This window comes from Gossypium hirsutum, chromosome D08, assembly GCF_007990345.1.
Source record: "Gossypium hirsutum isolate 1008001.06 chromosome D08, Gossypium_hirsutum_v2.1, whole genome shotgun sequence".
In the NCBI taxonomy this organism is placed as follows: Eukaryota; Viridiplantae; Streptophyta; class Magnoliopsida; order Malvales; family Malvaceae; genus Gossypium; species Gossypium hirsutum.
Window position 1 is genome coordinate 52485952 of NC_053444.1, and position 25280 is coordinate 52511231.

Here is a 25280-nt window from a genome sequence, read left to right on the forward strand (position 1 = left end):
CCAAATTAATCGAGAAGAAGGATCATGCCCCGTGAGTTAGGACATGACGCCTTTAATTTTCGAAAGCCATAATAATCACCGTATTAATCGTTATTTAAATCTCGTTTTTATATTTTTGAAATGGATATTCGACTATTTCGGTTTTAGAAAGAAGTTATATTTCGTAAGTTAGGAACACGACTCTTCTAATTCCAAAAATAATGAACATTTTCCTCGGTTTAAAAATCTTCTTTTTTATGCATCGTGCGAAGAAACAAACGTAACACTTCAAACGACATGCATTTAACTTATTCGGACATGATAATAATCTGATCATAATAATAAAATAAATAAGGTAAATTAAAATAAAAATAAAAATAGAAAATGCATAATTAAAAAGGATAAATAAACATGATGACATGAAAATGTCGAAAAATAATAAAAGAAATAATAAAATAACGAGAAAAGAAATAAAATAAAATGATAATGACAATAATAAAAAAAATACACAAATAAAAGACTATAAACAATCTAACTTTTAAGTGTAAAAAAGAAAGAAAAATAGATAAATAAATAAAAACAATTTGTAAAAAGGTAGAAATTAAATAAACAGAGGATTTAATTGAAATTTAAATTAAATTAGAGGGTATAAATTGTAAATAATAGAAAAATAGACTAATAAGGATTAAAATGTAACGCATTAAAAAGGATAGGGATTGAATAGGAAAATATCCCCTGTCCTTATGCGCACCGTTTCTCAGAAGGACCAAAATGAAACAAAACCAAAATTACGTGGTACAAATTAAAAAGAGAAAAAAGAAATAGGACTAGATTGAAATGCCATTAAAAAGCGAAAGGACCGAAAGCATAAATAGACCCTTTCTTAAGAAAACGCATGGATCCTATTACTATCCAGGTCAAGTCGTTGGGCCCCACTTCGAAACGACTTTGTTTTGGGGCGTTTGGAGCCACTTCAAAATGGCGTTGTTTTGTTTAGTCTATATAAGTTAAAAAAATAAAAAAAAATTCATTTCAAATGGTTTTTTAAAATAAAAATAGTTTTCTCTCTCTTTTTTTCTCTTGTCTCTCCTTTGTCCTGCCACAGGGACAGTGGTCCTTCGCCGTGGGCACCGATCATCGGCGACAGTGACTGTCATCTCCGATGGCCGGAATTTAAAAAGTCTATATTTTTTTTGTTTTTTTTTAAAAAAGGGAAGACTAGATCAGAGGGTGATTCCCTCTGTATTTTTTAAAAAAAACAAAAGAAAAAGGAAAAGGGAGTTTCAGCCCCCTGAGCGTCCCTCTCACGCCCTTTCCTCCGACAGAGCCCCAGCGAATCCCAAGAGAATCAAGGGCTCCTCCACGTCAGAGATGGGTCATTTCTCCTCGAGGGCGACGAATCTGCCCACCCACAGCGACGACGCAACAAGAGTGGTAAGGTTTTTTTTTTTTTGTTTTTGTTGTATTTTTTTTTATATTTTTTTGAAAATAAACAACGAATAAAACGGATACCTTTTGAATCTTTTTGTATTGTTTTTTTGATTGCTCTCCGTGTAAAAATTACAATCTATTATCATGGCCTTTATAGCGAATATTACACTGTTTATTTATGTTTTGCTACTGTTTTGCGTCTGTTCTTGCACGTTGTCTCTGTCCTTTTTTTTTGCTCTTTTCTTGCAGGTGGCGAAGTTAACGGAGGGCAATGACGTGCACCTTTGCCATTTTGGTGAAACGGCGGCAAGGGCAAACCTCGGGACGAGCATGCTGACGTGGCATGAGGAGCGACGCCAAGGAGGATAGGTTTCTTTTGTTTTACTGAAAATGTTTAAATGTTTAAGTGTTTTCTCTTTTTTTATTTGAGGTTGTAATATTTTTATTTTAATTTGTAATTTATTTTTTATTTATTTGTGAATTGGTCCCGGGCGAAATTGAGTCATTACAAGTATCATAAGTTGTGACGAGTTTATCTACTCGTAAATGTTTCATTATATTATGTATATATCAATCGTTGTTATAATGAGTTTTAATTTATATGTGGGTGAATTCGACTGAATTAATATGTAATTTATTTTATTTATGAATCTTCATGTATCATAATTTGTAATAAATTTCATCAAATAGTACATGTTTTCTGATATTATTAAATTAATTTTTTTTATATGCCAACCTCTATGCACGTATGAATATCATAAATTGTAACGAGTTTATTTACTTATACATGTTTTTTTTCTTTATTAAATACACCCTTATTTCTTAATTTTTTATGATTATTGAAAATTATAACGACTCCATCCACTTACATGTGTTAATGGTATATTATTAATTTAATTTACTTTTTTATTTGCCAATATACATATTTATAATTATTTTACTTTATCAACTGATATATTCATACATTCAGCACGAAGGAGATGACAACAGAAACCCTGAACTTACATATATATATATCAATATCAGCACCACCCTAGATTTTTTCCTAAAAAAGGGTTAAGTTCTAAGTAGAGCTGACAACATTTTCTCTGACATAAAACGAGAATCCATGGCAGACCCATGGAGGACAGGAACAAATTATTACAGGTGCTTGCTTCCCTCAAAACCCAGTAGCTTCAACTCCAATTCCCGATCCCCAGTTCTTGCACTTTAACCAATCTGAACATCAGCTTCCAAATTTGAACCCTTATCACATTAATAAACGGAACGAATGTTCACATTTGACAGTATAGGTACCATATTAGTACTAAATCTAAAATACAAAGGCCACTTGTGCTATTATTCCTTATTTTAGAATTTCTTTCTTCGACTTAAAACTCGATGGATCGCCTTAATCAGATTTCAAGCGTTGAAAAGTGAAAGCTAATTAATCAGATCCAACCCGCCATTAATAGAGATCAAATGAAATGAGTAGCGGCAGGCACCAAACCATTAACTAGTTGACTTTCCATTTATTATGGCTTCGGCATAGTGGAGCTGCTGCTATCCACTATGGAAAAAGACGAAGAAGACGATTTAAGAGGGGGTGAGCGACGCCTTGGACCCACTCTAACGGGTTCTACGTTACTTGAGCCTATCAAGTGAGGGAAATTGAGCTTAGCTTTTGAGCCACGAATCTTGAAAGCGGCTTTATCATAAGCCAAAGCAGCATCTTCGGGCGTTTGGTAAGTCCCTAGCCAATTCCTCAACCCATTCTTCTTAGGATCCCTTATCTCCGCCGCATACTTTCCCCACGGTCTCCTTCTCACTCCCCTGTAATTCACCCTTTTCCCACTACCCACCGCCGCTTCCTCTTCTAATTGACTTGCCTTCACTTCCACAGGCTGAGGAGGGCCAACGTTCAATGGATTTCGGAGAAGGCTGGAAGTAGCCCCGCCATATAAGGGCTGCCGGTCGAAGGAGACGACGTCTTCTAACAAAGTGAAAGAAGCCTCAGAATCATCAGCCAGAATATGCTGGCTAAAGGAGTCCAAGAAGGCAAGATCCTCAGATATTACTGAATTACTCTCAGACTGATCGGTCAACATGTTTTGTATTCAACCGTAAGTAACCTAGGGAATGAACCAAGCAAGCTAGTAATTTGTTTAAGAAAGTGATGAAGAACAGAGCGCTCTCTTGTTGGAAGATAACCTAAAACCTAAAGTTTATATTTGGTCCAAAAAGAGTTGCTCTCTGCCACTTTCATCGAAGTTTCAGTCTTCTCTTGTACAGTATAACATATAGTTTACTGAAACACGTGCTTATTATGGAGAAATTTGTTAACATATAAAACATAGCTTCCACTTGTTATTTCATTGGAAAGGAAAATCTTTTGTCCAATACATGGTTCTGATGTGTACCATTCAACTTTTATCTTTTATTTCTATTAACACTTTATTCAAGGACGTCATCCTGTGCTTTTCCATTGCTTATCAAATAAATAAATGTATGATAAATTAGAAATCAACTTTTATTAAAAATGATAAACCTGTTGAGTCCTTAAAGTTACCGGAGCGGTTTCTAAACTTTAGTTCAGAGTAAAAAAAAAAACTACGTTACGTATCAATCATTTCGTGCCAAGTCAATAATCTGTTGAAAGAAAATAAAAATTTTCACGCCAATGATTAATTTATACAATTATTTTTTTAAAGTGGTTGATTAAAAAAATTAGAGTAACCAAAATAAAATTTATCATAGATGTTGTTTACCCTAATTATAATTAAAAGTGATAGTTGAAAATGTTGAATTAAATAATTAATTCAATATATTAACTCGTCGAAATAAATTTAAAATTTAAATATAAAATCTCAAAATTCAATCAATTAAGTCGTGAAAAACATTAAAATGTTAAAAAAATTAAAATAATAATAATAGCTCCCAATTTAAGTTTATGAAAATAATAAAATTATGTCATTTAAAAGCTCCACTTCTAGAAGTCCAAAGATCTTTTTTTTTATGATTTTTCAAATCATAATTTTAATTGTAGAAATTAAAATATTTTTGATGCACATCATTCAAAATTAGGGTTAATGCAATTTAATTTTTAGCTTTGAATTCCTGATGAAATGTAAAAGATGAAAAACTTATTAAGTCCACGTGATTAAATTTTTATAGTTTTTCAAAATTAAAAACTAAAACAAACCTATTTTCAATAAAAAAAAGTACAAGGTTGACCTAACCCCTAAGTTTATTATGAAAGATATTTTCCATGTAAAAAACCTGTGCTAACAACCCTAGTAAACACCAAACCCTAAAATCTTGGCGGAATCCGTGGTGACCAACCTTCCTTCCTCCTTCCCCGTTCCCACTTCTTTTGAATTTTAAATCCGAGTTAAAAGAATATACGTGATGTGTATAATCCCCCAATCACCTGACCATCACTCACGAATATTTGGACAAATAAAATAAACCGGAAGAATATTGGTTTTTTTAATAAAAGAAACAAACCTGGAATAATAATAACATTGGAGCATTTAGTGAAAGAAATACAGCATGTGCTTAGTTAATTAATCAATAATGCCGCACGCCGCAGGAAGATGCACAGAAATTAATCTCAGATTGTTTCTTCCTTCCTATATAAATCACAATCACGTCTTCACTCTCACATCCTTAGTCACACTCATCGCTCATCCATTCTTTTTTAACCCAAAATGAATGTGGAGATCTTGTCTGAATCAGATTTCAACATCCTTGAATCTTTTCAACGTTTCTTTGATGGCTTTGACGAATCTCCACCGCCACCGCCGACAACAACTCCCACCTGCGATAATTTTGTTCTTCAACCTTCCTATAACCGGTGTTTAAGTTTTAGTGGTGTTTTTTTGAATGAAAATTGGGGGGATTTGCCTTTAAAGATTGATGATTCCGAGGATATGCTGGTTTACAGTACGTTGCGTGATGCGGCAAACTCTGGGTGGAGTCCTTCGAACGAGGCTGATTCAACAACAGTGTCCTCCGAGGCATGTAGTGAAGGGAAAGAAAAGTTGAAGGAGGTGGTGGAGCGTGAACCCAACGTGCTGCTGCCGCCGTCGTCGAGGAGGGGGACGAATTTAAAAGGGGTGAGAAGAAGGCCGTGGGGGAAGTACGCGGCGGAGATCAGGGATCCTAAGAGGAACGGTGCCAGGATTTGGCTGGGGACTTACGAGACACCTGAGGATGCTGCATTGGCTTACGATAAAGCCGCTTTCAAAATGCGTGGGGCTAAGGCTAAACTGAATTTCCCTCACTTGATTGGCTCTAGTTATTGTGAGCCAATTAGAGTCGGCTCAAGGCGTCGCTCACTGGAACCTCCTTCAGCTTCCACAACGTCGCCAAAGAGAAGGAAGAGTACGGCTGCTGTAACTAACTCCACGGCGCCTACGGAGGTGATTCAGATGAGTTCTTGAAAACCTGGAGGCCAGTTTTGGATTTTCTAGTTATTTAAAAAGAGTCCAACCAACCAATTTTATTTTCAAAAAATAAGATTAATTGAGGAAGATTAGCACCAAAAAAACAAGTTTTTTTTTTGTGATCAAAACTGGTCATTTGAATCTGGATCGGTGTTAAAGCCTCTTAATTGCATCTGTTTTTCTTTTTCTTTTTTTTTTCCCAATTTTACTTCGTTTCTTCGGGAAGTGAAAAATTGAGGAGTGATAAAACATTTTGTAAGATTTAAGGTGGTTGTTCGATTGATTTATTCTAATAAACAATTTGGCTTTGGTTTAAATCATCTGATTACTTGTCTAATTTCATCTTAATTGTAGGGTTTGAGAAAAAAATTGAGAAGTTAGGAAACCCATTCTAACTAGTGGTTTTTTTGTTCCCAAGTTAAAATTTGCTAACTAAATTCTATTTCTTTTATTTAAATATTTATAATGTTAATTTTTTGGTACAAGGACAAAACGATTATAAACAAATATTAGTGTTAATGAATATCAAACCCAATTGTTGATGTTTGTGTCGTTCCTCCCCAAATAAAGTGTTCTATCAAATGATGTCCACGTCGAATGCTGTAGTAGCGGGTGTATGTCATCTCATGAAGGTTCTAACTTCCTTCTCTCTTTTTTTTATATATATATATATTTTGATAAATAAGAGAATATACCGCATTGCCTTAAATCAAATTATTCTTACATGGGGATCACCTATTTTATCCTCTAAAAGTAGTCTCCTAACATGAAGCATAAGAACATTAATAGTAACTAAATTAACATCATTAGAAAGACATGATCGGGCTAGCCAATCAGCGATCATATTTCCTTCCCTACTCACAAATTGGAACTTGACTGTCAAAAACTGTTGACACACTTCCTTGATTTTCTTGACAAGAGTCGTCAAGCAAGAATTCCTTAATCATATACACTACCATCATGCAATCAATTTCTATAATTATGAGTCATCGACACACTTCCATGATTTTCTTTGATTTTATCGATTTCAATTTGTTGCCTGTTGTATTGATTGTCCCATAGCCAACTATGATAGTGGCTAGTTTTGTAACACCCCTAACCCGTCTTCGTCGCCGAAGTAGGGTCACGGAATATTACAACCTCAATTTAAACCTTTATCATTACTTAGTCATAAATATCCAACCATGAATATAAACAATTAATCACATTGCAATTATAACAACCATACACTTACAGGCCTTGAATTGAGTTTACGGGACCCTAAAAATAGTTTGGAAACATTCTAGGGTCGATTCGAAACAAAATGGAAAAGTTAGGAAAAAGTTGAAAATTTTGAAAATAGGGGACACATGGCCGTGTGTCACAACCCAGATCGTGTAGACATTCGAAATCTAGACACAAAGTCGTGTCCCAGCCCGTGTGTGCATTCAATGTTGGGTCACACGACCGTGTCGTAGGTCATGTTTTAGACCGTGTAACTAATCATTTTAAGACACACGGTCTTGTCGCAAGCCGTGTCCCAGCCCGTGTGTGCATTTAATGTTGGGTCACACGGCCATGTCACAAGCCGTGCCTCAAACCGTGTAACTAACTATTTTAAGACACACGGTCGTGTCGCAGGTCATGTGCCAGGCTGTGTGAAATCTGCACCTAAATCATTACGACACACAGCCGTGTGGATAAACCATGTGAGACACATGGCCGTATGGTAACCCGTGTCCTAGGCTATGTGCACCAAATTTTACTTCTAAAACAAGGCATTTTTTCCATCTATCTTGGTTCCCAAGCCAAACCTAAAACCACATTAAAACCATGACCAAAATTGTACTCAAACAAGTAAAAAAAAAACATACATATCATAATCCTACAATTCATGTGCCATTCAAAGGCACCTCAACAAGAATTTAACATTCAATAAAGCAAGATAAATAGACGCATAACTCAAACCAAGCTCTCACATTCTAACATCAACCAAATGACCAAATATATATATATAAACATGAGTACATATATATAGACTTTCTTCTAATACTAATTCAAGCACATCAATATCATAATACCAAAGTGACCAATTCACTAGAATAACCACCATGTGAAAGCATTTACATAAATAACTCCAAACCTCTATATATAACTATGTTTTAAAGTAACACATCATTCACAACTTAAAAACTACATTCAATACAAGTAACCTTCACTAGAATTAACCATAATCAAAATATCATTGTTTCAATATTGACAACCTAGGTACATGCCAAGACACAAAAGAAATATATCACCAACTTGATTTTGGGATTAATGTTGGATGCCGAAATGTCAATCAAAAGTAGGTACCTAACCTGCACATAAGATAACAATCAATTAACGAATACTTTACTTGACTCAAGAGCTACAATTTCATTTAATAACCATTATTTCATAAATTAATTCATATAAAGCTTAATCCAATTTGGTTATCATTGAATTCAACCCAAGTATACATAATTATATATATCTTTCTTAATAATTCTCGTTTACCAATCTTCTTCAATGTTTTTATTATACCTAATTTGTACGAGTCATTTAATGGATGGCACCCAGTGCCTAATGGATATAAATCGTAATAGAGATTTGTGCCCAGCACTAGTCGGATAACTGACGATAGATGGGCCTAGCACTAGTTGAACGAATCGACGAAAGTTGCGCCCAACGCTAGTCGGGTAAACCGACAAATATAATGGTGTGCCCAGCACTAGTAAGATAAACTGGAAAAGGTTGTGCCCAGCGCTAGCCGGATAAACCGACTAGTCGAATAAATCAACAAAGATTGTGCCCAACGCTAGTCGAATAACCGACAATAGTTGTGCCCTGCACTAGTTGGATGTGCCAATGATGAGTTGCGCCCAACGCTAGTCAGATAAACCGACAATTTCGATTGCATAATTCCACATTCCATCAATTCATAATCAATCTTTCGCATTAATCAATTATGCTATATCCCATGATCGAATTTCAAAACATTCAATATAATTCTATAATATTTCATTCAAGCAATTTAAATTCTAATCATTTATTGATTCATTTCATAATGCCACATTTCATATATATAATTCACAATTTCTCATTTCATAATTTAATCATTTGCATATATATAAATATAATTAAGATATCAAAGTAATAATCAATTATTTAAATTAAATAAATAGAGTTCGAGTCCAAACACTACGAACTTACCGAATTTATTATAGTTTTCAGTGATCGAGCGACAACTTTCTCCTTCCCTCGATTAACAACCACTTTACTCGTTTCTTGATCTAAATACAATAATCTAATTCAATTAACTAACTCAAAACTTCAATAGTTTAATTTAACAATCAATTATAAAATCATATTTCAACATTTAACCCTTAATAATTGGTCACTACACAACTCAGTCCTTAACATAAAAATTAACTTCATCTCATCCTCATTTAATTTCCATAGCTAATCGAATATACATATAATTCACTATCAGTTCCTAAATTCTTGAAATTTATAATTTAACACCATGACATTTTAATTTATAACACTTAACTCCTTTAAAGCTAATACTAACTAAATCACTACTTAAAGTAATAATTTCTCATATCATGCAATTTAATACCTCAACCAACAATTTCCAGCAAAATACATAGTCTCAAAACAGTCCCTATATTTACCATAAGTTATCCATTTAGTCCCTCAATTAGTAAATTTTTATATAAATTAGTCCTTAATGCAAAATTTCCTAAATTCACTCTACAAGGTAGTCTCACTTAACTTCCAACCCAAAATCTATCAAAACAACTTCGAAAACTTAAATCCCTCAAAGATAACATTTTCCACAACATTAACAATTCTAAAAATTCCAGGCAATCTAACTTATGACCTCAAGGTTCCGAAAACATAAAATTTATGCAAAAAGGACCAAAGTTTACTCACCAATTTGAGTTCCAAGAGTTAAAAGATTAAGGCCGAAAATGCTTCTTCCCCCTCCCAAGTTTGGCATGCAAGAAATAATGAAGTTTAAATTTGTTTTTCTCTTCCCCACTAAGCTATTTGTTTCTTTTATTTTATTATCATTTTCTTTTTATTATAATTTACTAACTTAATTATTTCAATATAATTAACATACATATAATATATATAATAACCTCATAATCATCCATTATCAAAACCCATATAAATATTGGTCTATTTATTTAATAAGTCCCTTAATCTAATTAATTTCAACTCCGATTAACGACCTCAACTGCATGGGACATTTAAATCCGATCACGTCTCTCTTAACTTGTTCGTGGAAATCCGAAATACAACACAGTCGACTCGTCTTTCCAACTGTATGCCAAAATAACTCCAACCCAATGCGCCTTTTGAATTGAAATCGAGTTAACTTTAAGGGATAAATTTGTCAATCCCGATATTCCGGAGAGATGGTGAATACTGATTTGAAGGGTTTTTAGTGCGGATAAGTTTCTCACGATTCCTGACTGGAAAGAATACCGACCTAAAGCTAATTTGAATTTAGTGAAGTATGAATTTAATCATGATTTGGTTGGTTATGGAAGTGGATTTGAATGGAAATGGTGAAAGATGAAAGGGGAAGGGCTTGGAAAACAATTAAGTCAAAAATTGAAATGGAAACAAAAGTTGACAGAATGCCTACATTTTTTCACATAAAATACGAAAGAAAATAAATTGATTTCTATTCAATTGCAGACAAAATCAATGTACCACACCACCTATTTATACATAAACTATATACTAATTTTAGGCTTGTTCCACCTATCACTAACTACATAAATTAATATCAGATTTCTTTTCTAATTTTTAGCTTTTACAAAATCAAAATTTCTTTGCTTGTCCGAAACTAATTTAAGAACAAGTGGAGTTAAGCATGAAAAATATGCAAAATGAACAAGTTACAATGACAAACTTTGAAGTTTATCTATATTATTTCATTTGTGAAAAGAATTTTAATCCTAAGTTGTTCCGTTGTTGCATTTTGCTGGTATTTGTTATTTGTTCAAATGTTCCCTACCTGTACTTTTACTGCAGATTTTCTGTAGTTTGTGGAAACTTTGGTTTATTGACGCCTGAATATTTACAAGTTTAATTGGCTTTCTGTTTGATTTTCTATGGGCAGCAGGATGAGGGCAAAGCACCATATCTATACGTGGAACTAGATTTTAAAGAGGTTCAATTTTGAATATATGAATGCAATTGATTTGTACTACGCTCTGCTTTAAGTGGTGATTTCTTTTTTCAGGTAACTAGTAAAAAGGCTATTCTTATTGAACCCCACAGGTAGTTGAGGGACAAAATGGGTGCAGCAGTATCAATCTCACAAGGTAGGTTCCCAGGTTATTGATACATAATATCATCATGATATCAGTTTCATGACGGTTTTCTTTTGTTTTTATTTCTCAAAATGCCGTTTCTCTTTCTGGTGTATATGGATAGATAGGCCTATAAACTTTAAAGAATTCAAGATGCCATGCAAAACATGATGCAGAAAACTGTCACTTTCAACTGTTCTGGGAATAACTCTTATTTGGTGTGAATTGGTTTTCGTTTGTCAAGTATGTCTATAACTTTTTTGTTTAAGAATCATATATCTAGTAATTTATTAGAAGTTTTGAGGCTTTGGGGATAGATTTTTGTTTATTATGAGCCATCATCTGTCAACACACTTTTGATTGAATGAAATCTGGCTTTTTTGGTGGAATGATAGGGAGTCAATTCATTTGCAGAGAATGGAGAAGTGCATGGTGACAACTACAAGCTACTTCCAGTTGATTTGTTTGACATACAAAAATTGGATGATATCATAACCTTGGCAAAAATGGATCCTGGGTTATGAATCGATTCTTATTCTTTGGCATTTGTTATCATTTTACTCTTATTCTTTTTTTCCATTTCATTTCTCACCTTTCATTGTTGTAGTTATTTCCTGAATTTTGTGTTGTTTTCCTTGTTTGTGCGTTCAATTTGCATTTTATTTTAGCTTTATTCTTTTCCCCATGAAATTTCTTTCTTTGTTGACTTTCTTGAGTGGAATCTTTTTAATGACATTATGGGTCATCTGATATTGGTATCAGTCTGCCAATATTTATAATTGCAAAATGTGTCTTAATATACCTGGATCCAGAGTCAAGCTGTTCTATCGTTGGTCGGGCATCTAGAACTTTTTCAACAGCGATATTTTTCTTGTATGAGCAGGTTTTGTACTTTTCTGAAAACCCAACATCTTTACCTCTTTTTTATTGGTTGCGGTTTCCTGCTAGTGTTCCTTTCTTGAATGCCTTCCCTTCTGTGCCTATCAAGGTTGAAGAGAAAATTGAATTTACAATTTATGGTCTTTGTCAACAGATTCATCCGGATGATGTGTTTGGGCAGCAAATGATAAGAATTTAGAGGTGAAACCGTCCTACTTTCTTATTTTCATCTATTATAAGTTGGCTTAATTCTGTGAGTGAACTAGTTATTTCCCAGTAAGCTGTTTGCGCACATTTTTTAACCTATAGACATTTCGTACTGTTTTACATTCTTTTGATGCTAGATTAAAACTTAAAAGATGTTTAGCTAGGTCAGAACATCCCTTTTTCTCCTCTCTCTATCTTTGGCTGAATTTTTTTTACAGAGCATCCCTTTTTCTCTTTGGTTGAAATGCAATAAATTTTGAACTTAGAGATTAAGACATATTGCAGTCAATACCTTTTATTTATTTGCAGTCATGGAAGTAAAAAGGCGAAAATGGGGAGCTTGGATGAATTGATGTTGGTTTATACAAACATACACTAGTTATTAGTTGAAAATCAGTAACTCTTTGTTGAAAATTTTCTTTTCAGAGTTGAGGCTATGCACTTTATGGTATTTATGCTACGCCAACTTTGCTTGCAAAGGAAAAACTATTTCTTGCTCAAGGATGGCATGTATACAACTATATATTATCTTTTAATTTTTGCTTGACATCATATCTTATTTTTTATTTTTAATTTCCGTAACTTTAACTGGAAATAATGCCAATGATATGGGAGTTAGGCTATGAATATATCTGTTGATTTATTTATTTTATGGAACACATTTTCTTGGTGCCTTTAGAGTGCCATGTCTTTGATGGTAAGCATGGTAATGTCTCTGGCCCAAAAGAACATAGTAATGAACGATATAAAGTCCAGGCCAGGTTCAGGCTAGACCGAGCTAATAATTTAGCAACTGTTAGTCCATATCCTTTCCCCCTGTCTTCCTCATAACTTCTAGAATCAACTTTCAATTGTAGAAATGAGGCATCATATAATATAATTGCCCTCCTGTCTTTCCTTGTGTCCTGAGTGAGATTCTTTCTAGGGCATGCTTTTATATATGCATATATATTGTTTCATTTACAACCTTTTGTGTAATTTCTGTTGAGATTTCAGAAAGCTGTTGCCTGGGACATGAGAATTTATAATAAATTTGTAGATGCCCACGAAAGAAGCACGTATATGCTTTGCTTATTTCGTAAAAGCTTTTTCCAATCAGACAAACAATTTGCCAGCACCCTGAGCTTGATGGAATTGCTCATTTCTTATTTTAAACTTGCCTGAGCTAACTTTGAAATCAAGTACCGAGAACTTGAAAAAGAATTAGATCATGATGTAAGGTTATTTGATTACTTAATGTTATTATCTGTTTGTTGTGCGTAACCACTATGACTTTGTCACAATTGTTCAACAAACATCTAGTTGCCAAGGTCATGGCCCGGTTAATTGGCTTAGGAACTGTGCAAGTAGTGACCATAGGCCATGAAATTGATGATTAAAATGAAAACAGCTACCAACTGTAGCTCCAAAGTTTCTTTCAAAAGATGTTCTGTTTGACAGATTAGAACTACTTTTAGAATTAGAAAGTTCAAATTTGAGTTGGATAATATCTTTATGTGTGTGCCTTTGTTGCTCTGCAAATGCCTGCTTACTGAAAAGAAGAATTTTTGCTTCCTTTTTAAGCAGCCTTTCCTTTAAGGTTTTTGGGAAGATATAAAAGGAGATTCATTGCAATTCTTGGTAATTCACAGCTTTAGCTCCGTTCTACTTTTCGCTGGGAAGCTGGTCATTTCTGCGTTTTTGATATATTCTTTAAGGGGGCTCTTAAATGTGACTTATCTGGTGATCAGAATTGAGCCGCGGGAATTGTTTGATGAATTTGAGGAATGGCATATGCTGCAGGTAACGAAATCTTTCCCTGAAACAGAAAGTTCTCACCCTAGAATTTTTGGGAAAATAAGATGAGCTTCCTGTCAATGCTGACCTGACAAGTAACATGTAAAGTCCTTGGTTCTTGCAACCTGGCTGGCAGCTCAAATGGCTAAGTGGCAGTTGCATAATCTATGCTTCGCTCCTGCTGATTAAAAAATTGTATGGAGTTCATTATAGTTGTCATTGGTTTTGTTTCAAATCTTCAGGAGCACTTGTGTCGCTTATGCAATCAATGTTGTCATGGTATGTCTGTCTATTTTTCTTTGTTTTGGCCTCGTATTCCTTGATTGCCGCATGGAAGGTCAGTAACACATTTGTAGGTTTATTTGTACTGAGAACTATATTTGTAGGTGTAATAACCAATTTTACCTGGGCTTATTAAAACTAAATTAAAATAAAAATAAAATGTCCAGATAATGTCCATAGTTACAAGCCCAAAGTCATACAGACCAAATCAACACGGCCCAAACCTAAACCCGATTCTAAGCCTAGCAAACCAACTCAGCCCAAAGGGCCCAACACCAGAATACACTGCAGCAAACCCTAGCAACATTTAGCCTCCAGCGCCGCAGCCAACAGTAGCCTCCCACACGCGCGCCTCCACGCCACACTCCTCCGTACTCTCCGTATCCGCCACGCACGCCGCCACATCAGCCCCATGTACCTGCCGCGTCACAAACAAACAACAGAGGACAAACAAACAAAAAGAAAAGCAGAAACCGACAGCAACGAAAAAAGCACGAAAATGCAATAATAAAAGAAGTAACAAATCAGATTTTTTGGAGGATTGTTATTTTATTTATTTTTGTAATCTTGGCTATAAAAAGCAAATACAAGCACTGTAAACGGATTCCCCATTCGACGGTATCAAAAAAAATGAAATCAATACAAAAAAAGGTTTCTTTTTTTTCATTCTGTTTCCGATTACTTTTCTTTTTTCTGTTTTGTTATTAATCATATATATAAGTATATATATAGAATAAAGAAGAAAAAAGGGGAGATTAGAACTTACCTTCGTGCAAGCGCCATCGAAGCCTCATTTACTCCGTCCAAATCAGAGTCTGATGAGGTCTCGGATTTGGAAGCGACAGAGGAGGGTGAGAGGATTTAGGTTGTGTTTTTTGATGGTTTAATGGGGAGTGGAAAAGATTTAATTTTTTTAGGGTTTTAGATAGTATTTATATGATACTTAAAACGGTGCCGTTTAGAGGCTTGCGACCCGCGCGGTGACCTGACCAGGGGGCAAGATCCGCACACTTTTGTTCGTTGGTCTTTTTGGGCAAGTGGTCCCTCGATTATTATAGCGTGTTTAAATAGATTTTTTTCCTTTAAATTTTGCCCCGCATTTTATTATTTTGTTTTAATTGAGTCCGCATGAAACACTGTGTTTTGGAGGGTGGGGAATATTCCCCTTTTAGTCCCCCATTTTATTTGCGCTTTGTAATTTGGTCCTTGCCTTCTTGTTTATTTCAGATTTACCCCTAAATTTCTGTTTTAATTCCAAATTAGCCCATTGTTTTATTAATTAGTTTAATATTAATTTATTATTATTATTATTTGTTATTTTTATTGACATTATTATTATATTTGGTTACATATTCGGTTACCCCTTTTTTACATATATATACGTTACTTTATTATGCACTATTATTTTAAGTTTTTTGTTTTATTAGTATCATTCATTATTTTTCTAACTTTATGATGAATTATTTTCCTTAAATCTAATATAATATATTTTTAATAACTTTTATTTTGTAATATACTTTTAAAAACCCTATTTTATATATTTCGTTGATTTCAAATTCTTTATATGTATTATTACGTATATATCATCATCTTTATTATTATTATTATTTTCTTTTCTCTCATGTATTACTTATTTAAATTAATATATGTATATAACTTTATGTATTTTGATATAACATTTATCTTTAAATTTATTGGGATACGATTATTTTATGAAGTATTTGTGTTTAATTGTATTTTTATTTATTTCAAACTTTCATGTATATTACTTATTTTAAACTTATTTTAATATGTAATTTCCCTCCTTTCATATTTCTTAAGTTATTTTAAAAACTTGTACAATTTCATGTGTGTTAATTTGTTTGGTGCTTTGATTGATTTTATATTCATTAGCCTTTGAATGTTAATATAATATGTGATATAAGATGGTTGCTCTTATGTATGTAGTATTGCTTATATGTATTCTATTGATTCTTTGTTGTTCATTAGCTTACACTTAGCTTACGAATTTTTCTTTCGTGATACATTTTGTCATCTTATTGCGTTTTATTAAAATGACTATATTCTATTCTAAGCATTCGAATCAATTTATCCATAAAATAACGCAATACTCAAAATTTGGAATCCTCGAAAGAATTGAGCCCTAACGTATTGGGTTCCCATTTTCCTCGTTGAATCTAAATAATTGAAAATTGTCTTTAATCAAAACACATAGATAAAAACTCATTCTCGGGAACTCGATACGTTGTGTCCTAACGTATTGGATGTGACATGTCGTTTTCTCGAAATAAAGATTTTAGAAAAATAATAAGGCTATATCTAATGCTAGGAATTTTGAGAAATTGTGCCCTAACGTATTGGGTTTCGACTTTTCATCTGACTTAAAGCTATTGGATATCCTTTTTAAACTTCACTGTCGAAACCACTTTTTATTATAATTTGAAAAATGGGGATCGACTATTAAAAATGAAAATGGGAGTCGCCACCGATCTTGTATTGAGGTGTGATTGCATCACCTTGAAAATAATTTTAGGTCTGCAAATTTTGAGAAAATAGGTTCGAGAGTCGGTTACGCACGAGGAAGGGTTAGCACCCTCGTGACGCCCAAAATTGGTACCGAATTGATTGTTTAATGTCTTAATGTCTAGATTTTGAAAAGATTTTAAAATACGATACTTTTAACTTGAACAAATTGAATAATGAAACACTCTTATTTCAAAGAAATAAAATGTCACACCCAGTGAGTTAGGGCGCAACATTTTTAATCTTCAAAATTAAGTTTATCTCTTGACTTTAAAACCTATGCATTTTGAGAAGGATATCTGATTATTTGGGTCAAATGAAAAATCAAAACCCAGTAAGTTAGGGTTCAATTTCACAAAATTTCTAAATATCGAATATTGCCTTTTTTATTTAGAAGAACCCTCGTCTCGAGAAAATAACATGTCATATCCAATACGCTAGGACACAACATATCGAATTCCCGAGAATGAGCTTTTTATTTGTGTTTTAATTAAAAAGGGTGCTCGGTTTCTTAGATCCCGAGGAAGATTGGATCCAGTAAGTTAGGAATCTTTTCGAGTTTCAAAATATGAAATTTTATTTATTTTAAAACCATATTAAATAAAACTAACTTAACATAAAATGGTAGGAATAAACATAATATTAACTTGTATAACAAAATGATGATGATAATACAAGCACAAATAATATACGCAATGATCACAAGAAATAAAATACATAAAATAAAAGAGTCAAGTATATGAGATAATAAATAAAAAAACTAAAGCATCTCCTAAAAATAATAACGAACATATGAATAAATAAATGAATAAATATTGAATAGAACGACAATAGCAATACCAATAATAAGAGATAAAATATCTACGTATGTATATTAGTAGATAAATTATAAAGTATACAAAAAATATAAGTACGTACATATGTGAAATATTAAAAGGTATATATATGCTAGTATGTATATATATATAAAATGAAGACTAAAAACAATATAAGTGGGTAAAAAATAATAATAATAAAGATATTGAAAGATATTTACATTTAGCTAAACAAATAAAATAGAAATATGGTAATAATAACAATGTAAAAAATCATGGCATAATATAATAGTGAGAAACAAATAAATAAATAAATAAACTAAGTTAATTTATAAAATAGCAAAATAACAGGAAAAAGACTGATTTGAATTTTAAGACAAATATTCGGGGCAAAATCGAAAGTGAAATAAAAAGGGAGGACCGAATGGGAAAAATGCCCAAATTCGAACACGTGTCCGCTTTTAGTGCGCTGATGGATCAGGGATCTGATCTAAGTCTAAGCAAAATTCTGTGGGTAAATTTCAAAAAGGTTAAAAATAAGCAACAAGACCAAATCGAAATAAACTGAAAATATGGAAGGACCTGGACCGCAAATAACCCACCCGCACGAAAACACGCGGACCCTGGGTTACGGGTCGGGTCAACACGCGGGTAGGTGGGGATAAAACGACCGATACGTTGCCGTTTTAGGGCCACTAAAACAGGCCCTAAACGGTGTCGTTTTCCGCACTAAAAAAGACCCCTCCTAACCCTAAAACCAGTCTGTTGACACACAGACACCAAGCCCTCAACCCTCTGCACCGCTCGAGGGTTACATCACTCTCGCCGCGATTACACCGACAATGGTGATCAGAGCTGCACCCCTAGGGGCTTTTTAGCTCCTCGCGCGAATCCGAAGGCGCAACCAGGTAACCCTCTCCTTTCCCCCTCTTTATTTACTATCAATCGATCAGAAATAAAAACAATCAAACAAAAAGCAACGAAAAATTAAAAAAAAGACTCTAATCACCTTTAAGAAAACTGTTCTCTATTGCTTTTCTTTTCAATTATTTTTTGATACCGTCCCGTTTACAATTTCTTAAATCGACCTTTATAGCCGAAAATGAAAGAAGAAAATAAAACAAAAATCTGTATTTTCTTAATATTTTTTTCCTTTTTGCTGTTATTCTCTGCTTTGTTGCTCATTCCTTTGCCCTTTGTTGCTTTGCAGGTGTTTGTTGCGAGTTATTGCAGGTGTCGTACGAAGACGTGGCGCAGCGCGTGGAGGCGCACGTGAGTGCTGCTATGTGCGTGGAGCTTGTCTACGGTGCTCGGATCTTCTAGGGTTCCTTGCTGCTGATTTTTTTGTTTTGGGCTATCGGGCTGGTAATTTGGGCCATATTGTAATTGGGTTTAAATTTTAATGGGCCTTAGTGGGTTAGCATTTAAGCGCTTGGGCCACTGTATTGGGTTAATTTTGGACGGTATTTTTTTTTGGTTTTTCATTTGGTGTATTGGGTTTAAATTGGGTATTGGGTTAGTTTCTATTTGCCTGGGCCCGGGCAAAAATTGGGCTCTACAGCTACCCCTCTTTGCTCATTGTCGGGTAACGGGAAAGAAGTAAAGACTAAAAAGGGTCAATTTTACCCGGTCGTGCTAGACCTTGGTGCTCTTCTTCTTCGGGTATCCTCATTCCATCCTACTGCATCTTCAGAGGTATAGGAATTGGTGTCTTGATCCATTCCACCGCAATGTCGGGGAGATAGGATTCGTAGCTTGTAGCTTCTAAAAGAACAAAATTTGCTCTCTCTAGTCGGCAAGACTTGATGCGATCTGCTCTACTGCAATTTTAGAGAGATAAAATCTATTACTTTAATCTGCTTCACTACAACCTCAGGGAGATAGGATTATCGACTTCAATCTGCTCTACTGCAACCTTAGGGAGATAAGATTTGCTTCTTCGATCTGCCCCACTGTGACTTCAGGAGGATAAGACCTGCTTACTTAGCCTGACCCACTATGACTTTAGGGGAATAAGATTCAATGCGATCCACTCTACTGAAACTTCGGAGAGATAAGATATATTACTTTAATCCGCTCCACTACAACTTCAGGGAGATAGGATTATCGGCTTCAATCTGCTCCACTACAACCTCAGGGAGATAAGATTTGCCATTTTCGATCTGTCCCACTGCAACTTCAAAGGGATAAGACCTGCTTACTCAGTCTGCTCCGCTGCAACCTCAAGGAGATAAGACCTGATGCGATCCACTCTACTGCAACTTCAGAGAGATAAGATCTATTACTTTAATCCGCTCTACTACAACTTCAAGGAAATAGGATTATCAGCTTCAATCTGCTTCCTTACACTTGAAGATAGGATTTGCCGTCTTCGATATGCTCCGCTACTGCTTAGGGAGACAAGATCTGCTGCGATCCACTCTACTGCAACTTCAGAGAGATAAGAACTATTACTTTAATCCGCTCCACTACAACTTCAGGGATACAGGATTATCGACTTCAATCTTCTCTACTGTAACTTTAGGGAAATAAGATTTGTCGTCTTCGATCTGCCCCGCTACTGCTTAGGGAGACAAGATCTGTAATTTCTAACCTATTCCACTGCTGGTCAGGGACATAGGACTTGTGGCTTAAATCTTCTTCCTTACACTTGAAGATAAGATTCGCCGTCTTCGATCTGCTCCGCTACTGTTTAAGGAGACAAGATCTACAATTTCCAACCTATTCCACTGCTGGTCAGGGACATAGGACTTGTGGCTTAAATCTGCTTCCTTACACTTAAAGATAAGATTCGCCGTCTTCGATCTGCTCCGCTACTTCTTAGGGAGACAAGATCTGCAATTTCCAACCTATTCCACTGCTGGTCAGGGACATAGGACTTGTGGCTTAAATCTGCTTCCTTACACTTGAAGATAAGATTCGCCGTCTTCGATCTGCTCCGCTACTGCTTAGGGAGACAAGATCTGTAATTTCTAACCTATTCCACTGCTGGTCAGGGACACAGGCTCAGTGGCCTAAATCTGCTTCCCACTATCTTGGAAAGATAAGATTTGTCGTCTTTGATCTGTTTCCCTACTCTTGGGGAAGATACGATCCGTAATCTTCATTGATCTGTTCTTTGGGGACACGACTTGTATAATGAACCTAATTATGCCTAATGATTAGGATGGCATGATCAAAATGAATCGAATGCTCCTAACTAAACATGTGTGAATGGTGTTTGCATGAATGCAGAATTTTATTTTTTCGAGAATGATCCTGCTTAGGTTGTCATTACTCGAAGTTTATTAGGCCTTTAACACTGACGTGTTACAACGTCTTCTCGCTTGACCGGCTTCTTCAAAGAATCACTTAGTCCGATTGCCCCCACTGTAAAATTCAAAGTTCAATCTCCTGGGATGCAACACTTGTACCATTTTTCTCCCACTGCAACCCAAGGGTAGAAATATGTGGATTTTCCTCAGTCATTTCCTATCACAATTTAAGGATACATGATCTAAATCATTCTAGTCCCTCACACCATTCCCAAGGTGTCGTACCAAAGACTTATGCACAGATGAAGGCTCTCTTCTTCGAGGTAACCTCTTCCTATTACCTGATGATCATTGATTGCTTGTTCATTTAAGCTTTGTCATTAACCTGTCATCTTATCATTTTGTTCAATCAATGCATTTGACAACGAAATCCAAAGAGAAAGTCCAAATTTAGACTCTTCCTTCTCAAATTTCCAACCTTTACCTGGTGCATTCTAAATAATAGTCCTGTTTCAGGCTCCTATATTATTTAGAAACTTTTCAAAGTAATATGCAAAACTTCCTTTGTGAAAGTTTTCTTAGTCCATTAATCATTATTCCAATGCAACATGTTTGCAAAAAGGTCATAACAATGGATAAAAATAAAGTTGGTTCTGAGCATAGCTCGAAAGAACAAATTATCGAAAATAGAAAAGAAAGATGACAAAGAAATTAATTGGGAATGTATATCTTGGAAAATAAAAAAGTATTTCAAGAACAAAAAATTCAATAATATGAGAATTGGGTGCCCCAGATATCGCAGCTTGAACTTCTCTGTACAAACTTTCTGAAGACCATTCTGAGTTTGACATGTGTTTAGGAGATCTACATTACTTTGTCGATGCCCCAAGATGTCGCCTATCCTTTCTTGTTGATTCAGGCATAGCAAGATCACCACATGCCCCAATATGATCAAAATTCGAGTTGCTATAATCGCCTCATGCCTCATTTTAATCAATATTTGAGCCACCCTTTTCAGGTTTTCAACTCAATTTCTCTTTGGCCTAAGGTGCCCTTTGCGGGTTTTCCCCTTAGCCTCTCCATTTTTCATTTTCATTTTTTCATTTTTCATATTTTCTGACTCAGAGTGCCCTTTACGGGTTTTCACCTTGGTCCTTCTTTCTTCTTTGAACGAAGTATTTCTTAACTGGATCCGAGTTTATAGGATTAGCTATCTCATTCAGGACCAGTGCATTTCTAAAAAAGTCTTCTTTACAACATAGGGATATTCCCAATTTGGCATTCATTTCCCTCTAGAATCCTTTTGTAGAGGAATGATCTTTTTCGACATCCAGTCCTCACGTGAAATTCTCTGAGATGACACTGTTTATTATGGGCTCGTATCATTTGTTTCTGGTACATTCGACCCTGAAGAATAGCCTTTATACCTTTTCTTAGGTCTGATCACATCACGATTGGATCCTTTCGACTCTAATACCCGAAGAGATGGAACTTCAATAGGTAAAATTACCTCAATCCTGTAAACCAAAGAGAGAGGTGTTGCCCTAATACAAATGTTCGACAAGCAATGAGGGCAAATGGTAATTTCTCATGCCAGTCCTTCCAAGTCTCAATCATTTTTTCTTCAATTTTCTTGATGTTCATCTCTAGACGACTTGGTGACGAATCATGGTGTCTGCTTCTGAATTGATTTCAGACCTCAGCTATCGTGCTATTGTTCCATTCCAATGCATTTTCCAATACCATCTTCCCTGGAATAAGCATATGATGACATTGGCGTATGAAGTAGCCTCTGTCCATTTGATGAAGTAATTAATTATCTCAATAGTGAAGTAATGCCCATTAGAAGTCTTCGATAATGGTGATGTCCATGCCCCATTTTGCTCAAAATTTGAGTTGCCCTTTTTGGGTTTTCAACTCAAAACCAACTTTGGTCACAAAGCGCCCTTTGCGGGTTTTCGCCTTAGTCTCTCCTTTTCTTTTCCCTTTTTTTTCTTCTCTCTATTTTTTTATTTTTATTTTGACTTTGACTTTGATTTTTCTTTTTCTTATTTGTGACTTTGATTTTGATTTTTTCACTTTGATTTTGATTTTTTTTCTTTTTTCTTCCCTTTTTATTTTTGATTTGATCTGAGCCTTTTGGGGTACAACTACGACAAAAAACTTTGGATCTTCCTCTTTAATCAGGATAGACCCAACATTAACTTGAAGAGATAGAAACTTGACTTCAAATAGGCAAAGCTATGCTGACTCAACGAGAAAGGCATTGCTCCGGCAAAGAATTGCATTGTTCCTACTACAAATTTCTGTCATCGTGCTGTTGTGTAGGTTTCATTATCAGCGATTAACCCGGGCAAATCCTGGTATGACCATATTTGAACTCTAGAGATCACTCAACAAGGTGTTGCTTCGTCTTTGTGGTCAGGTCAATTTTAATCTTCACCAAGCCCACAATTCCTTATGAGGTAGGATCTGTCTATCCTCTTGTGCTACCATCCTCAACAAGTCCGGAGATAGGCTACAATCCATGTCATTTTCAAAGTCATGTGATCCCTCTAAGAACACATCTCACTCAAAAGGAGATTCTAAGTCTGCAGCAGTGTCACTCATGTCATTGATATCTGAGGACCCATAATAAGTACCAAAGAATATACAAAAGAATGTATAAATTTATGAATAATTATTTGTACAATATAATTATGAATGAAAGAATGATGGTTTGGAAGAAAATCCAAAAGAATGAAAGAATATAGAATTATTCGTAAAGAATGAAAATATTGGCTCAAAAATAATCGTAAAGATGTATTTCATTAAAATAATAACGTTCAGACATGAGCCTATTTCACAAAGGAATTTCTATCATTTTTAGGCTAAAAACAATAAAATGTTCTGAACATTACTCTAAATAAGCTCTAAAACTACAGGGATTTCTTCCGCAGTTTAATTGCTTAGAACACTCTCAGAGTTATAAGGGCGGATATCTAACAAGGTCCATTTTCATTTGCGTCTTCAAATATGTCATTGATGTGAACACATCCCAACTCTGTGCGTATGTTTTCTTCCTCTTTAATTTCCTCATAAAGCTTCATCTCCTTATCGTCCATCATGCCCAAGGTCTTGAATTTCACGCTCTCCTGGGTCTCGTACCCCTTCTCGTGATGGAACTTACAATGGTTCCTTGTCTTTCCATGGTTTCTTCCTGAATCAGAAATAACTAATCCCCTTTCGGCTCTCACTTCTACTCTATTATCATCATGATCGGGTAGTGGATTTTCTGCACTAGACGAGTCATCAAATTTGACAACACCCATGTTAATGAGTTTTTCAACCAATTTCTTGAAGGCAATGCAATTCTCTATTGAATGCCCCGTAATTTCCGCATGGTAGTCGCATTGTGCATTCACGTCATACCATTTGGGGTACGGGGGCTGCACAGGTTTTAAGTAGAAGGGGGCCACCACATATGTATTAAATAGGCTTTGATATAGCTCTTTATATGACATCGGAATTGGTGTAAACTGAAGCCTTTCTGTATTTGTCTTCCTTAAAGGACTCTGATGTCCGGTGGTTTCTGTCTTTGGCCTACCCACAGTTATTGGCTTTGAGTTGCCCTTGTTATACCTGCCTGCATTATCCCATTTATTTCCCTTATTCCTTGAGGCCTTCGTAGTATCTAGGTACTTCACCCTCGCCTGCTTTGTTTCAGCTGGGTTATCAAGAGCAACAGGAAAATTGTTCCTCAAATTGGATCTTAGGCCTGTCAAATAATTCACTGGTGTCGATGTACCAATCTGATAATATTGGGATTTGATAATATAGAGTGCCCCGTGTGAACGCCCATCTAGATAGATCTGTGCACTTATCAGAGTACAATCTAGTGAATAGGAAAGATCATCAGTATTAACCCCAAAGTGGACCACTGGGTCTTTCACTTCTTCTAACTCTCCAGCTAGCAATCGGTTGAACTGGCTCATCATAGTTCTCTGCAATTCTAGTATCTGATCTCTCATTTCCTGTTGAAATTCTGTCAATTACTCCTGCATCTGTATCTGTATTCGCTCTAATTTTTCCAACCTTTGTTCCATTTCTCTAGTCTTTGCTTGGATACCGTAAGGGTGTTAGGTTGATTAGCTGAAATAAATTTACTCAATCAGACTCTTTCAATAGATTTATGCATGTGATGTCATGTAATGCAGATGCATGAAATGAATGCCTAAAGAGACATTGAATCTGATTCAATTACATTTAGAAAACTTTACTAGAAGAAAAATTTCTTTACATAAAATGGATGCATGTACGGCCTCGCCCTCATACTCCAAGAAACAAAGTTAATCTTTCCTTGATCTGGATGTTAAGATAAGCTTTACTTAG

General features: G+C 35.0%; 2 protein-coding genes and 1 pseudogene across 2 annotated transcripts; 2 read left to right on the top strand and 1 right to left on the bottom strand.

The window, feature by feature from the left end:
- Nucleotides 1-2318: 2318 nt before the first annotated feature.
- LOC107900245 (ethylene-responsive transcription factor 13) lies at nt 2319-3685 on the bottom strand. Its single transcript, XM_016825928.2, has one exon. It carries the CDS (start codon nt 3495-3497, stop codon nt 2925-2927), a length of 573 nt encoding a protein of 190 aa, XP_016681417.1. The 5' UTR covers nt 3498-3685; the 3' UTR covers nt 2319-2924.
- Nucleotides 3686-4933: 1248 nt separating this feature from the next.
- On the top strand, nt 4934-6154 carry LOC107900244 (ethylene-responsive transcription factor 13). Its single transcript, XM_016825926.2, has one exon. The coding sequence runs from the start codon at nt 5100-5102 to the stop codon at nt 5832-5834; it is 735 nt and encodes a 244-aa protein (XP_016681415.2). The 5' UTR covers nt 4934-5099; the 3' UTR covers nt 5835-6154.
- A 4607-nt stretch (nt 6155-10761) lies between these two features.
- LOC107899895 (leucine carboxyl methyltransferase 1 homolog) lies at nt 10762-14960 on the top strand (annotated as a pseudogene).
- Nucleotides 14961-25280: the final 10320 nt, after the last annotated feature.

Coding starts and splice junctions, on each gene's coding strand:
- LOC107900244 (XM_016825926.2), top strand. CDS start 5,100: ATGAATGTGGAGATCTTGTCTGAATCAGATTTCAACATCCTTGAATCT.
- LOC107900245 (XM_016825928.2), bottom strand. CDS start 3,497: ATGTTGACCGATCAGTCTGAGAGTAATTCAGTAATATCTGAGGATCTT.